We start from the raw sequence: 14,386 nt of genomic DNA on the forward strand, positions 1-14,386 counted from the left end.
GAAATCAAGTATTCACCGGATATAATAAATTATAATAACCCTAGTCCCTATATGTTGAAATTTGAGAATTGAGATATTATAGTTTTTTTAGTCCACTAGTAAGGAAGCAATTTTATTCTAAAATAATTATAGTTAGTGGATGTTTGGTATAACAGGTTGAGTTTAATTCAGTATGTTTGATATTATATTTAGAAACCTCTATCTTGGTCTTGGATCCTTTAAAATGGATAAAACTATAAAAATAGTCCGTGTGGTTTGTATTTTTTTTCGAGTTTTAGTCTAAACCTCGACCTTTTTGGTTTCGTGGTCATTTTGGTCATGTTTCTATGTGGAAATGGCCCCCTAACTTAACAACGGTTAGTTTGTTGTTAACCCCCTCATATGCCTCAATGTGAGGGCAAATATGTTTTTTCGCATTTAGGGGACCATTTTTGCAAAGAAAAAAAAATATACATCCCTTTTAAATTCCTTCCTCCAACGTCTCTCTTCTTCCCCTTCTTCTTCTTAAGCTCTTACATATGCAATAGACATACAACATTTAATGGTGTTTTCCTTCATCTTTCACCTCATTTGTTACCGAGTCACTAGGATTATAACTTATAAAAAACATTAACATAAAGGGTATTGACATTTGAAAAAGTATATTTAATTCCTTTATATAAATAAGAGATAGAAAGAGTATAAGTAGCAAGCAGTAAGCACCTAGGTATTTATCACCAACTTTCCATATAGAGCTTCGACTCTTAGAAGCCATACTAATTTAAGCTTATCCCTGACAAACAAATCATCAAGACTAGTTTATTTTCCAAGGTTTAATAAAGATTCATGGAAATGTACAGAAGTTACAATGACATTCACAAGATAATGTATCAAACACTGAGATTTTTTTTAATAAAATGCAATCTTGATCAATGGAATTCATAAAGATTTCAGAAATAAAGAAATGATAGTTAGTTTACTCTTTATAATGGTTGCCCCTCATTTCCCCTATTGTTGATGTTGGTTGTTTCCACCCCATTTCCCCTGCTGCATGTTCTTAATATGACTATTCATATGTTGATTTCGTTTCAGCAGAGAATTAATTTTAATTATCCATAAATACATATAACAATTGGAAAACAAAACTAATTATTCAAATGGGAACACAATACCATCAGCTTTCTGACCCATCAAGCCTAATTTCCAACTTTGCTTGATGAACCACTTGATTTATTCTTATTTGCCTATATAAACATGTATATATGACAAATCCATATTGATATTCAAGGAAATATAAGCACAAACATATTTAAATACCAATTAAGGCATAACCTAACAAGAAATTTAGCTAACCAAATGTTTCTTACTGAAGAACTCTAAGATTCATCCTAGTCAACTAGTAATCAACAAAGTTAATATGCTTTGAAGGAGGAAATAAGTGAAGGGAATGATTTTAATATTGTGAACATTCAAGAAGTTAATGGGGTGTATGATTTGTTGATTTCAAGGGATTTATCGAGAATTGGAGTTTAATTATGTTTTAGTTCCATGTTTGGTTGTAAATGAGTATGAAACCAAATTTGGTTGGAATTCATATCTTTTGACAGATGGATATTAACATTCTACACTAATTAAGTTTACAACATTATAACCCGACAAGAAAACAAACCGAGCAAGCAACAAGTAATTTCAGATTTATGACCCTAAATTCTGATGATAAGATGATGATTCAACTTCATGCCCCAAATTTGAGGTCAATCAATCAAGTTTAGATTTTCAGAATAACGCAAATTACAAAGGGTTGGTCAAGGAAGAGAAGCGAGTAACGACTTTGCAGGTCAAAGGAGAGAAAAAAACGAGTAAAATACTTGTGGATGAGAGTTTATCGGTGTGACTAGTGACGGTGATAGTGGATATGGGTGACTGGTGGCAGCATCACCGTCACATGAGATATAGCAAAGGAAGGAGAGGTAGGGATGTCAACGAGGGCAAACGGGAATGCGGGATGGGGATTGCATCCCCCACCCCCGCCCAAGAAATTTTCCTATTCCCTCGCCTCCACCCCTGAAATTTCCAGCCTCCCCACCCCCCCTCCCTCGCCCCCGAATTCATGGATTAGTCCTCCCCCGCGTCCCCGTTTCACCGCCTCTAATTGATTTTGAGATATTTTTTTGGTGCTAAAAGAAGTTGTTTTTTGGGCTTAAAGAAACTATTTTTGTTGGTTAAAAATAGTTATTTATCACATCTCAAAAACGTTATACTATCAACTTAAAAACATGATTTTTTGTTGACTTTTGGAAGCTCAAAATTATTGTTATTATTTATTATATTTATATAATTAATATATATAAATATTATATATATAGTATATTAGCGGGGCCCCCATGGGGGTTTGGGATGGGACCACCTACCCTGTCCCTGCCACCTCCCCCTGTTCTTTTTAACAAATATCCCCCATATGAGATCAAAGTCCTACATATTTGGGGTTCCACGGGACTTTTTGACATCCCTAAGGAGAGGCGTGATACAGACTATCGGTAAAGAAACAAGGTCCTTTAGAAGAAAATGAAATATTTGCCCTCATGTGAGTGTCACGTGAGGTAGGTAACAACAATAGCTTAACTGAAGTTAAGTCCGAGATCATTTTCACATAGAAACATGGCCAAAAAGATCGTGAAACAAAAAAAATCAGGGTTTGGACTAAAACCCGGAAAAAATATATGCACCAGGGACTATTTTTGTAGTTTTGTCTTTAAAATGTCTCTTACTCGATCATAGTCAGAATTAGGGTTGAGTTTACCCAATCAGATCTGACTCAGTAAGTAAACTATAAACAACCCTTAGTTTCATGTTATTGGCTCTATATGAAATAATGTATTTTTTAAATGAAATTAGTGGGCCATGCTTGTCGGACATGAAAGGCATACTAACAAAAACTAAACGACCTACCAAGTTATTTAAAAAAATCCATTTTAACCTATGATGCTTAGTTCCTGAGTTTAACAAATGAAAAAAAAAGAGAAAAGAAAGTCAGGAAACAAAAAGGAAAAAAAAATTCTTTTGTGTTTTTAAGTCGGAGAGAAATAGAAGAAAAATTAATCATTTTGTTCTTTTCTTTCTAAATCCTCCCAAATAGGAAGGAAAGTTAGGAGAGAAAGTGATCCTTCCATTTCCCTCATTCCTTTAATGAAATTCGGGAACATCATTTTCTTTTATTTTCTTCTCATTTCTATTAATTTTCTTTATTTTCTCTCGTTAAGTTGAACTCGAAAACAGGATGTTACTAGACGGTATAACACTTCGTGGGCCCATTCTTTTGGAGCAGATAAATGAAGTACCCTACTATTTAACATAAACTTAAAATAAAGAGATCATGTCGAAACATTGACCACATGAAATTTCATTATATATTACATGCATATATAACACTGAACTCTAATTAACAATTGAAATAAGCTCATAACTATTAAAATAAAGAAGCAAGCAACACCATGATGTCAAAATCAACATCAATCTATGAACTTGGCCCTAGGCTCGAGTGTAACCAACAACCCATGTTTCATATAGAGTGTAGTGTTTACTTTTGGACATACTTTATGGCCTTTGACCACTTTTATTGTGTACCTCCATAGAATCGAAGCAACCACCATTTTCATCTGCATATATGCAAACTTTTTGCCCACACATAACCGTGGACCTGCATTAAACACAGTGTATTTGAACTGGCTTTCGCTGATGAATTCACCATCTCTGATCCATCTTTCAGGCCTAAACTCACAACAATCTTTACCCCATATGGTCGGCATCCTAGCCATGCCATACATGACGTATACTATTCGTGCACCCTTTTCGATTGGGGTCCCATCAGGGAACATGTCGTCTTCTTGTGGCTCTTTGTGGTCAAATGAGACAGGAGGATATAGACGTAAGGATTCTGTTATTGCTGCTTGAAGATACACCATTTTCTTTAGCTCTTCTTCTGTGAAGGTTGTGTTTTCTTGATTTTCCTTGTCGGGGTTTTCTCTTTGTTGTAAAATGTTGTGGATTTCCTCGAGTATTCGGGTTTCTACTGATGGGTTTTTGGTAATTAACCAAAAGAACCATGCTAGTCCAACAGAGCTGGTGTCTCTACCTGCTAAGATGAAACTTATGCAGAAATCTTGAAGTAGTTTATCAGTAAAAAACACTTCTTCTCTATCCTGTTCCATGATGATAAGCCTTGACAAAAGATCACACCTTGAGTTGTTATTTATAGCCTCCTTGTTACCTAGTAATTCCATCTTTCTTTCTTTTACTGTTTTCTCAGCAAAACCATGCACAATTTTGACAGCTTCATGTAGTGTTTTCTCAAACCCTAATCTGAAAAACTTCATTGGCTTCCACACATATGGAGGCATCAAGAACCTCAGCAAACTTGCGTAAGTCACCTGTTCAAATGCCTTTGCGAAGGGTATCTCTGGTAATTCAACTTCCAAACACCCCGAATTAACACCAAATGCCACAGCACACGTATTGTCAAAAGTGAAACGAAGAAGTACATCTTGCAAATCAATAACACATCCCTTTTTCGCCTCTAAAAGCTTCAACAACTTCTCATGCACCAACGTTTTGATGGCGTTCATGGAGAATTGTGTGAAGCGAGTTGAGTGCATCTCAGAGTTAGCCACACGACGTTGTTGCCTCCATAACTCATCATCAGCATTAAAAATCCCATCTCCAAGAAAATCATAAAATCTTTCCCTATAAGCTTTACCCTTCGGGTAGTTCTTGAAATTTGTTTTGAGTATGTACTCGATTTTCTCAGGATCACACGTGGCAATCCCATAAGTACCACCCATCCACATGCCTCTATAGTAAAAGCTTCCACCAGATTTGACCAAAGCTTCGCCACCCCATTCATAAATGTGGGTCACATGTAAGAGTACCGTTGGAAGTATGCCAAAAACCGGCCATGTCATAGGACCCTTTGTGGTGAGTCTTTGAACTATGGAGTTGAAGATGAAGACAATAAGGAGTCCTATGGCTATGTCTGAGAACCATATATGGGAATACAACCATTTTGGTAAGGAGAATATGAGGCTCTTGATCATGTTGTACTCCATCTTTTGTTTTTGTGATGAGGATTTTTTGGTTTCATGAAATAATAGATGAGGGGTTGTATATGAGAGAGTATTCAGGAGAGTACATCAAGCTAGCTAATCAAATGTAATGAAACATACAAATCTATGTATCTATGTATATGCATGAGAGAGGGCGTGAGATTGGTGTGCTTTATGGAACTCGGTTAAGTATATGCATATATATATTTATATAAGTTGTTCTAAGTTTCAGACGGCTCTTTTGGTAAGTTGTAACTCATTTTGTAACAACCATCTTACCATGCAAATTGTGTGTGAGTTTTTATCTAAATTTAAGTACAAAACTCGTGTTATATATTTACGTGTGGAGAAGTTTTTTTTGTCCCAAATTTCAATCACTTGATAAGAAATGATGAAAAAAATCATTGATGTCACAAAAATCATATGACTATAGCAGTTTAATTTGAATCTTTCTTAGAAATTCAAAATGTTACTCATTTGAACATCAATATTAGATTTCATATATAGGATTCTATTTTATAATCTTCATTAAGATCCTTTTAAAGTATAAAGTTTAAATCTTTGGTAATCAATTAATATTTTATTTAGGGTGGTGCTAATTAAATGGACCCTTTGAAGGGACATATCTGTGTAGGTCTCACACGATGTGTAGGAGATCGAGGGGTTCATTTAAAATCACATTTTATTTTAATGAGCAATCTTTGGAAAGATAAATGAATGATCAAGCCACCTTTAACGAGCCATATATAATGCATGATCTCAGGATCCCCACGTACGTGTATTAATCATTTATATATGAAGTGTGGTTTTATCATATTGTTTATCTGTATGCATGCCACAAAAGCATAGGAAGATATAGAGGAATTCTTACTGAATTTGATTCGAGGTGACTCTCTTATATATGAAAGACTGATTAATGATAAGTGACCTTGAATAACAGTCTCAGGATTAAACGTGAATCATTAATTTGTCTATCAAGACTGATTTTGACATATTATATGCATGTCAAAAGATCATAGCCATACAAAGATGCAGAGGATACAGTTTGAATCTTTCTTACTCGAGCTTTTACTACGAGTTCAGATGAGGGTTTTTGATAAATTAAGATAGTATTGTTGTTTGAACTTGAAAAGGGCAAATGATGAATGAAACACTTCAGGTGGAATTTGAATATAACAGGAAGTGATCAACTCATGAGTCATGCACATGGTAGTTGAGTACAATTAATGAAATATACATACCATTTGATTATTTCGTAATTTTATGTTTGGTTTGTGATACATCTTGAAAATTATGATGTAAATATTGGTAATTTCCTAACTATGATGATGATACTATTTATAATAATGATGATATGAAGTAACGTCTCCACAGATCTGAAATTCTATATAGCTACTTTCCTACTACTTCGATAGACATTGATTAATCCATGATCATATCAAAGTTTTTATCAGATTGTTTATTTTGTTCCAAGGATCTTCACATTCATACTTCATTTGCTTTTTTGGATATTTTCCCACATATTACATGCTTACAAGAAGGTTTAAGAACCTCCACCTCCACCTCCTTTTTCTTTTTCTTTTTCTTTATAAATCTACTTTCTGCTTTTTCCAATGTCTCCCCATATTTAGCAAATAGATCCACCCAAGTCCACTTGATGAGTTGTACACATGCTATAAGTACTTGTACTATAACAGTCTACTAAAGGTTTACCTTGTATATCTCACTATCCTTTCCACAGTTAATATTATCCTATGCCAAATAGACAAAGCATTGGGTAGGAGTTGATTCAAGTTCAGCCATGGAGTTAAGTGGAAATGACAGTTTCACCCATCAATCTCCCTCTACAGAACTATCACTTCAGCAAGAATTCATCATAAATAAGACTATACTCACTCATGAAACCAACCAACATATTGTGGATTGCAAGATTTTGTTTCAAGCCATGGAAAATGTCATGTTCTACGCGTCTAATTCCAGCAATGTATATATTATAACCATAGTTCTTGATTCTTTCAATCATTTAGATTCTTGATCTTTATAACAAAGTTGTCAAATTCTTGTTGCAGGATATTGTTGATGTGTGCATTCTTGATGGTATTGAAAACTTTGCTTCCAAAGAAACTTTGGATCATGCTGTTTATAAAATTTCACGTGCGATACTATTGCAGTGTCATGACACCATGGATATGCACACAAGAACTCTAGTTTTACTAGAGATGTTAGGGAATTACAGATGGGATGCAAAAGTGGTTTTAATACTCACTGCATTTGCAATAAGTTATGGTGAATTTAGGTTGATTCTTGATGTTTATGCACACAGTTCACTAGCAGCATCACTTGCAACACTCAAGAACTTGTGTTGGAGAAATTTTGAAGCTTTGAGACCCCAGCTTAGGGCTATGGAAATGCTAATTAAAGAAATGGTGGAATTGGCTAAATGTGTGGTTAGATTTGAAAGCCTGCCTCTTCAACTTGTACTTTGTGATGATCATGGTTGTACTTTAATGGCTGCTGTGAAGTCTCAGATTTACTTGGCTACTTATTGGATCTTTAGAAGCTCATTGACATCTGCTTCTCAGATCAGAGATTTGATTGCCATGAAGCAGGAGCAAGTGCTTGTTCTTTTCTTTTCTTTTTTCTTTTTCTTATTTTTCACTTTTCTTGGTTACATCATTATAACCATTTATATAATAAAGCTCCAAACTTTATTCCAGGAATTCGAATGTAACTGCAAATGCAGCATGGGGTTTGTCTAGTTTGGCTCTTAGGTTGAGCAGATTATGCAATTGCCTCAGACTACAGGTTGATGCATCTCAAAAACAGATAGGTAATACATTCAGAAAGGAATCTTGAATCTTGAATCTTGAATCTTGTCATTAGGGAAATGAAAGATTTTTTTTATGTATTAATGTTATTTTATTTGTGTATCTTTGGTAGAGGAGCAATTGTACAAAATGCTGATGGATCTTCTCAAGGATCAGACACAAGTTGATAATCAAAAAGTGCTTCACTTATTCTTTTCTTTGAATGATGATTTGCCTTTCAAAGATTCTTCTTGTTCTCAGTCAAAGGTAATTAGTGCTTTCTTTTATTAAAGAGTGTAGGGACCCAAAATGAGGTCCAATGTACACTGACAGTTTTTGTTATTTTATTATATACTTAAGTTGAAAATCCTATATATAGTTTAATAACTTTAACTGCTTTATAAAACAGGTAGGTATATCTAAACTGAAACAGAAGATAGTAATGCTTTTGGTTTCAAAGCCGGATCTTTTGCCAGTAGATCAAACTCTATTGCTGCTACAGCAAACACATGAGCATCCTCACAACAAGAACATAGAGCAAGATTACGAAATAGTGTGGGTCCCAATTTCGTCTTCAGAAACATGGACTCTTGATGAACTCATAAGTTTTGATTACTTATCCAACTCGTTACCATGGTTGTCAGTCAGGCAACCATGGTTGCTAAACTCAGCAGTTATGAGAATGATCAGAGAAGAATGGAAGTTTGAAGAAAAACCATTAATGGTAGTATTTGATTCACATGGACTGGTTTCGAATTACAATGCAATGGACATGGTGTTGATTTGGGGAGCAAAAGCTTTTCCTTTTTCGGAATGGAGAGAGAAAGAGCTTTGGGAGGAACAAAAATGGAACTTGCAGCTTATGTTTGATGGAACAGATCAATCCCTAACGAACACAGTAAGATTCAAGAAATTAGTTATATCGGTGAATCCTAGTTTTCTGTTTCTTTAATGATATAAGAAAGATACAAAAGAATGAGAAGCGAACCCATGTAGATTCGAGCTCAATTCCATGTGGGGTCCTATCTTTTCTGGTTTTATCTATCGATCTCCTCATCATTGGTGTGATTAAAATATTGGTCTTTTTAAATCAGTTTTCATAGACAATTATATCAATGATTCTAATCAGTTGGAACAAAACAAGAAGTTGTGTTTTAGGGTTTTGAACATACTTACGTTTGTGTTGTTCTCAGGTAGATGGAGGCCGAAATATTTGCATATGTGGAAGTAGTAACCTAGACTGGATAGAGGAATTCGAATCAAGAATCAAGAAACTACAAAATTCAGGCTTGCAGATTCAAGTAATCTACATCGGAAGCAGAAACGCTAGTGAAAACACGCAAACAAAAGTAGGGTTTTTCAACAAAGATATCTCCTTCACTCCCATAAAGATTCGGTTTTTCTGGCGAAGGTTGGAGAAGATCAAAGATTCAATCCTTCGTGTAGGCCAATTTCATAATTTTGCTAACTATGAAACCCTTTTGAAGCAAGTCTCAGAATTGCTAGACACCGATGATGATAACAGCAATTGGGCTGTTTTTGGATGTGGGAATTCTAAAGATTCGGTGAAGTTACAAGGAAACAAAATCTTGAAATTCTTTGAAAGGGTTCATGTTTGGGCTCTAAAACTTGCAACATTGGGGTTGGTGGGTGCGATCAGAAGCGTTGATGATGATGATGAAGTGAACAACACGATGATGACTTGTGATCACACAAACATGGTTCCATATGATCAAGGACCTGTGATTTGCGATAAATGTAAGCGTCTGATGAAACCGTTTGTTGTTTATCAATGTGATGGATCCAAATAGATTAGTAATAAAGACGATGTTGTTTTATCGAAAAACATCCATGAAATAAGTGTAGTTCTTTATAGTCACTGTTTTGTATTGTTCACACAGTAGCCTCGATACATAAATGTGTATTTGACACTTTTTTGTTGTCAAACAAGTGAACAACTGATGTATATCGCGAAAACATGATTGATTATTCTGAACCATGTTTCAATAAAACTTTACCATTATATGGTTGCTAAAAAAACCCACCATAGTTTGTGTAATTTTAAACAAACTCTGTAAATTGTAGTCCGATCTATTTGTAAATCTAGACCATTTGCATTTAGACAAATAGCCCCTATAGCTCAGTGGTAGAGCGCCAGTCTTGTAAACTGGAGGTCTGTAGTTCGATCCTGCATGGGGGCAAATTTATAAAATTTTTACCATTTTTGTTCTCATTACCTTGATTTTCTTATTTTCTTCTCTTTTTTGTCCTCACCGGTTCACCATAACCTTCTTCCCCTTTAGGCCTCATCAAGCCCAAATAATTTATCCTTTTTAGCTTCGTCTCTGTCACAGAAAGAGACCCCAAAAAATGAAAAAATGTCTCAAATTTTTTACAAGATTAGAGGCAAACCCTTCAATGGAAGCAGAATTAGAGCTTTACTTAACCATCAAAATCCACAACCTATGATTCCTCATCTCCTTAATCACCCTGAGCCCAACACCAAAACCCTTTTTCCCGAATCTTCATCTGAGAACAAATCGACCCATTTCATTCGGTTCCATGTTTACCCTAGTTTTTCATTTGAGCATTTCTTGAATCCGATTTCTTCAACTGGGTTGCCGAATTCTAAGCCCGAGGAGGATCCGGAACTCGATGGGTCGAGTTTGAGTAACGATATCATCCGGGCGGATAGTGTTAAGAAGAAAAGGAAGAAGAAGATGAACAAGCATAAACTAAAAAAACTGAAAAAACGTCTTCGTCACTGCTCGTAATGAAAGGTGTTTCTTTTTCTTGATCTATGATAAATGATGCTGCTATCAGATATTTGAGTCTTCTTGCTGGTTTATGATACATTTGTCTAAAATTATGCAATAAAGTTATGGTTGGCCTGTGAGAATCTGTGTGTTTAGCTATTTATTTGCTATTTAACTTCAAAAATGAATTTTGATTTTTTCTAAAAGAAAAAGGTAAAAAGATGTTGGGAAGATAGAATGATTTTTGAAAATCACATCTTCTAATGGAGTAAATTTGGTCTAAGGGCTGTTTGGTTTATTTATTTATTTATTTTTTTTTTAGGGGTCAAAAGTTCTTTTTAAAAAAGATTAAGATGCAAGAGAGGATGCAAAAGATGTTTGGTAAAACTATTTTAAAAGCTGTTTTTTGATTTTTTATATAAGGATAAGCCAAACAAATCATGATTTTTTCAACTTTTCAACAGTGTTAAACATTAAAATTACTTTTATATCTCCATCTACCCCCAATAAATATGTAAACATATCATTTTTAGTCATTTTGCATGTAAAAATTAAATAAAACACTTTAATTTTTGATTTTTTCCCTTCAAAAGCTAATCCAAACACATTTTAAACTTTTTTTTTTTATAAAAAGTCCTTTTACAAAAATGATTTTTGCCCCACAAAAGCTAAGCCAAACACCTTCAGAGTCTCCTTCCTATAGAATTCTTCTGTAATTTTTTGGGGGAATTCAAGAATGATTATTTCTTTACTCGAATGAATCAACATAATTTCTTAATCCGAGTAACTCAGACGTGAGTAAAACTTATGATGGGCCAGGGGATAATTATTGGTGCTTCCAAGCATCGATTGTGTGCTGTATTAAGAAGGGAATGTACAAATAAACACTCTTATTTAGGGGATGTTTGGCTAAGCTTATTTATGACTTATTTTTGATAAGCTCATTTTTTCTGATTTTTTTTTCATTAATTCGGCTTATTTTCTTAGTGTAAATCATAATAAGCTCAAAAGTTGAAAAATAGGTTAGAAAAAATTAGCTTACATCATTTTGGCAACTTCGTGCTTGTTATCGATAGAAAGGATCACATAATAATTTGTTTCGTCTTATGTAGATATTCTTGCATAGACAATTTGTTTGCGGAACGTGATGGTTTCACTATGAATTTTGTACAAAATATTAATATGGACTTACATATTGCTATTATTGGGGAAAAAATATGACTACGTTGTTATTATGGGTTTACATATTACTATTAGCCGTGAAAAAATGTAAGCATGTTGCTACTATGAATTAAAATAGTCTAAGTTTACGGGAAAAAATGCTACTAAATTTGGAACTTAGGTCGAAACTTCAACACAACAAAATTTTGAATAACATGATAAATATGATACATCATCTTCTCCATATAAGAGCTAACCAATACAAAATTGATTCAAAATTTGATGGATGTTCTTCTATTCGTGGACCATTTGCATGGATCTTTTGTAGTCTAGTTTAGGTATTTCTATTTCCATTTCCATTTCAGAAGCTCCAGAAGAACCATCTTGCTGACAAAAGTTATGAAATGTTTAAATGTAAGAAGTAGTATTGTTTATATAATAATTATAATATTAAATTGATAAGATAAAAATAATTGATACTAACCTGAAGGTCATTAATCCGGTTGTTCATTGATAATTGGATTGAAGAGTGATAAATGCATTAGGCTCTGAGTGTTCATCTATTGATGTGTGTTTTTGAAAAAATTGAATTTTATTAATATAATAACAGTATGTAGGGGCAATATAGTCCTAAAACTGTAAAGAAATTAATCCTATTGATATAAAAAAATGTGCAGGGATAATATGATCCTAAAATTGCAATTATTTATTTTCTTAATATTAAAAGAGTGTGGAGGGCCAATATCGTCCAAAAACTATAAAATATTGAATGCCCTATGGCTTATCAGTCGTGTATTTTGGCATATCTGTACAGCAACATGGCTACCAATTTTTATAAAATTGCAAGATTCAGGCAGGGAATATGAAAAACCAACAACCAATAAGCTAAAAAAAGATAAGAAAAAAAAGAGATAGAATAAGGAGATGGTGTCGTACCAGGATCGACGATGCGCACTCATCAACTAAATAATTAACAAATATGGTTACATTTGTTTGTAAATATTTTTTGATATTTTTTTGGAAAACATAATCAAATTCCAAAAGTTAGAAACTATTGTGGTAACTAAATGGAATCATGGTAACTTTCGTATAAATTAAAAAAAGACATAAAGTGTAATGCTTACAATAGTAAAATATAACATACCATCATATAAGTGTGAATCTTCAGTATTCTTCACCGATCAATGCCAATTTGTCCCTACATATCTTCACTAATCAAAGTCATTTAATTACTCATAGACGTTGGATCTAGTGTGAAGTTAGCTGTTCTTCATTTTGAGAATCAAAAGAACAAATACGATAAAAAACAAAAAAATTGAAATCTAAACCTTCAAAATAAGAGAAAACATATATGATAAATCAGAAATAAAACCGATTGGAATAAACTTATGGGTTCAAATCGTGGTCTTCATATGTAACTGGATGCTTGAATCTTTAATTTAGGGATGAGCATGGTTCGGTTTGGGTCGATTTTTGGCTAAAACCAAACCAAACCGTAGAAAGTCGGTTTTTCGGTTTTTAAAACCATATAGGTTCGGTTTTTGAATGGTCCGGTTTTTCGGTTTTCCGGGTTGGGTTTATGGGTTTTCGGTTTTAAACCGTGGGTTTATGAGCTTCTGTTTTTTTTTCTAGTTTTCGGGTTCAAACCTAGTAAAAATACGTTGCGATAAATAGTATTGTATCACTTTAAATATACTAAAATAAAGAGTATGAATTCTAGTATTATAAAAGCATAAAAGTATTCAAAAGATCAAAGTTTAACACCATTAACAATTTGTTGAAAATAAACATAAAGTATTAAAGAGATAAAGTCTAAAGTCTAAAACAAAAAGTTTAAATTATAATATAAATAATATATATGTGGGTCGGTTCGGTTTTTATGGGCGGTTTTATACGTCAAAACCGAACCAAACCGTTATTTTTCGGTTTTTGTAAAATTCAATCCTAAACTGTCGGTTATTGCTTTGGTTTCGGTTTTTCAGTTTCGGTTATGTCGGTTTTTTTCGGTTTTTCGGTTTTCAGTTCGGTTTTTGCTCATCCTTAATCTTTATAAACACATCTGACCCTCTTTGCTTCTGCAAATATCTCCAGATAACAATCTATGACATTATAAAATAATGTTAAGCTAACAATAATAGATTTTATATAAATTAATTGATTATCTTAATCTGACTTGTGGGAGGGGAATAAGTTAAAGGAAATTAATGATTAAATACCAATTCAAGTATCTTTTGGCAATTGCAATTGATGAAGAAGCAGGTGATGATGTTCTTGAATCAAAATCATCTAACCTCTTGAACTTCTCTCTCTGGCGATCAACATATTGGAACTTCGATCTGCTGTCAAACTTGTTGGAAAAATCCCAGCTGCCATAAACAAATAAGATAAATCCTCATTATGCTTCTCAAAACCCTAAATTCTATTTTCTGCAAAACCTTATTCTTCAGTTTCTGTTATTATCTAGTAACCAAATCGCCAATATACTGACAAATTTCTCTATTTCAATTTAGGAACAATTCTCACTAATTTCAGATTTTTCACAACTCTGGTACACAAAGATGTCTTAATACATTAGGGTGAAATT

General features: G+C 33.7%; 2 protein-coding genes and 1 non-coding gene across 3 annotated transcripts; 2 read left to right on the forward strand and 1 right to left on the reverse strand.

Moving 5' to 3' along the window:
• Window positions 1-3,488: 3,488 nt before the first annotated feature.
• LOC111881567 (cytochrome P450 86B1) lies at window positions 3,489-5,295 on the reverse strand. Its single transcript, XM_023877969.3, has one exon. It carries the CDS (start codon window positions 5,079-5,081, stop codon window positions 3,489-3,491), a length of 1,593 nt encoding a protein of 530 aa, XP_023733737.1. The 5' UTR covers window positions 5,082-5,295.
• A 1,468-nt stretch (window positions 5,296-6,763) lies between these two features.
• LOC111881565 (protein SIEVE ELEMENT OCCLUSION C) lies at window positions 6,764-9,897 on the forward strand. The gene is made up of 6 exons (XM_023877967.3): window positions 6,764-7,062; window positions 7,148-7,689; window positions 7,796-7,908; window positions 8,019-8,152; window positions 8,295-8,783; window positions 9,079-9,897. Exons 1-6 carry the CDS (start codon window positions 6,880-6,882, stop codon window positions 9,694-9,696), a joined length of 2,079 nt encoding a protein of 692 aa, XP_023733735.1. The 5' UTR covers window positions 6,764-6,879; the 3' UTR covers window positions 9,697-9,897.
• A 117-nt stretch (window positions 9,898-10,014) lies between these two features.
• TRNAT-UGU (transfer RNA threonine (anticodon UGU)) lies at window positions 10,015-10,086 on the forward strand. Its single transcript has one exon. It is a non-coding gene; the product is annotated as a tRNA-Thr (tRNA).
• Window positions 10,087-14,386: the final 4,300 nt, after the last annotated feature.

This window comes from Lactuca sativa, chromosome 3 (assembly GCF_002870075.4).
Source record: "Lactuca sativa cultivar Salinas chromosome 3, Lsat_Salinas_v11, whole genome shotgun sequence".
NCBI lineage: Eukaryota > Viridiplantae > Streptophyta > Magnoliopsida > Asterales > Asteraceae > Lactuca > Lactuca sativa.

Coding starts and splice junctions, on each gene's coding strand:
- LOC111881567 (XM_023877969.3), bottom strand. CDS start 5,081: ATGGAGTACAACATGATCAAGAGCCTCATATTCTCCTTACCAAAATGG.
- LOC111881565 (XM_023877967.3), top strand. CDS start 6,880: ATGGAGTTAAGTGGAAATGACAGTTTCACCCATCAATCTCCCTCTACA. Junction 7,690..7,795: donor TTGATTGCCATGAAGCAGGA/GCAAGTGCTTGT, acceptor ACTTTATTCCAG/GAATTCGAATGTAACTGCAA. Junction 7,909..8,018: donor TGCATCTCAAAAACAGATAG/GTAATACATTCA, acceptor TATCTTTGGTAG/AGGAGCAATTGTACAAAATG.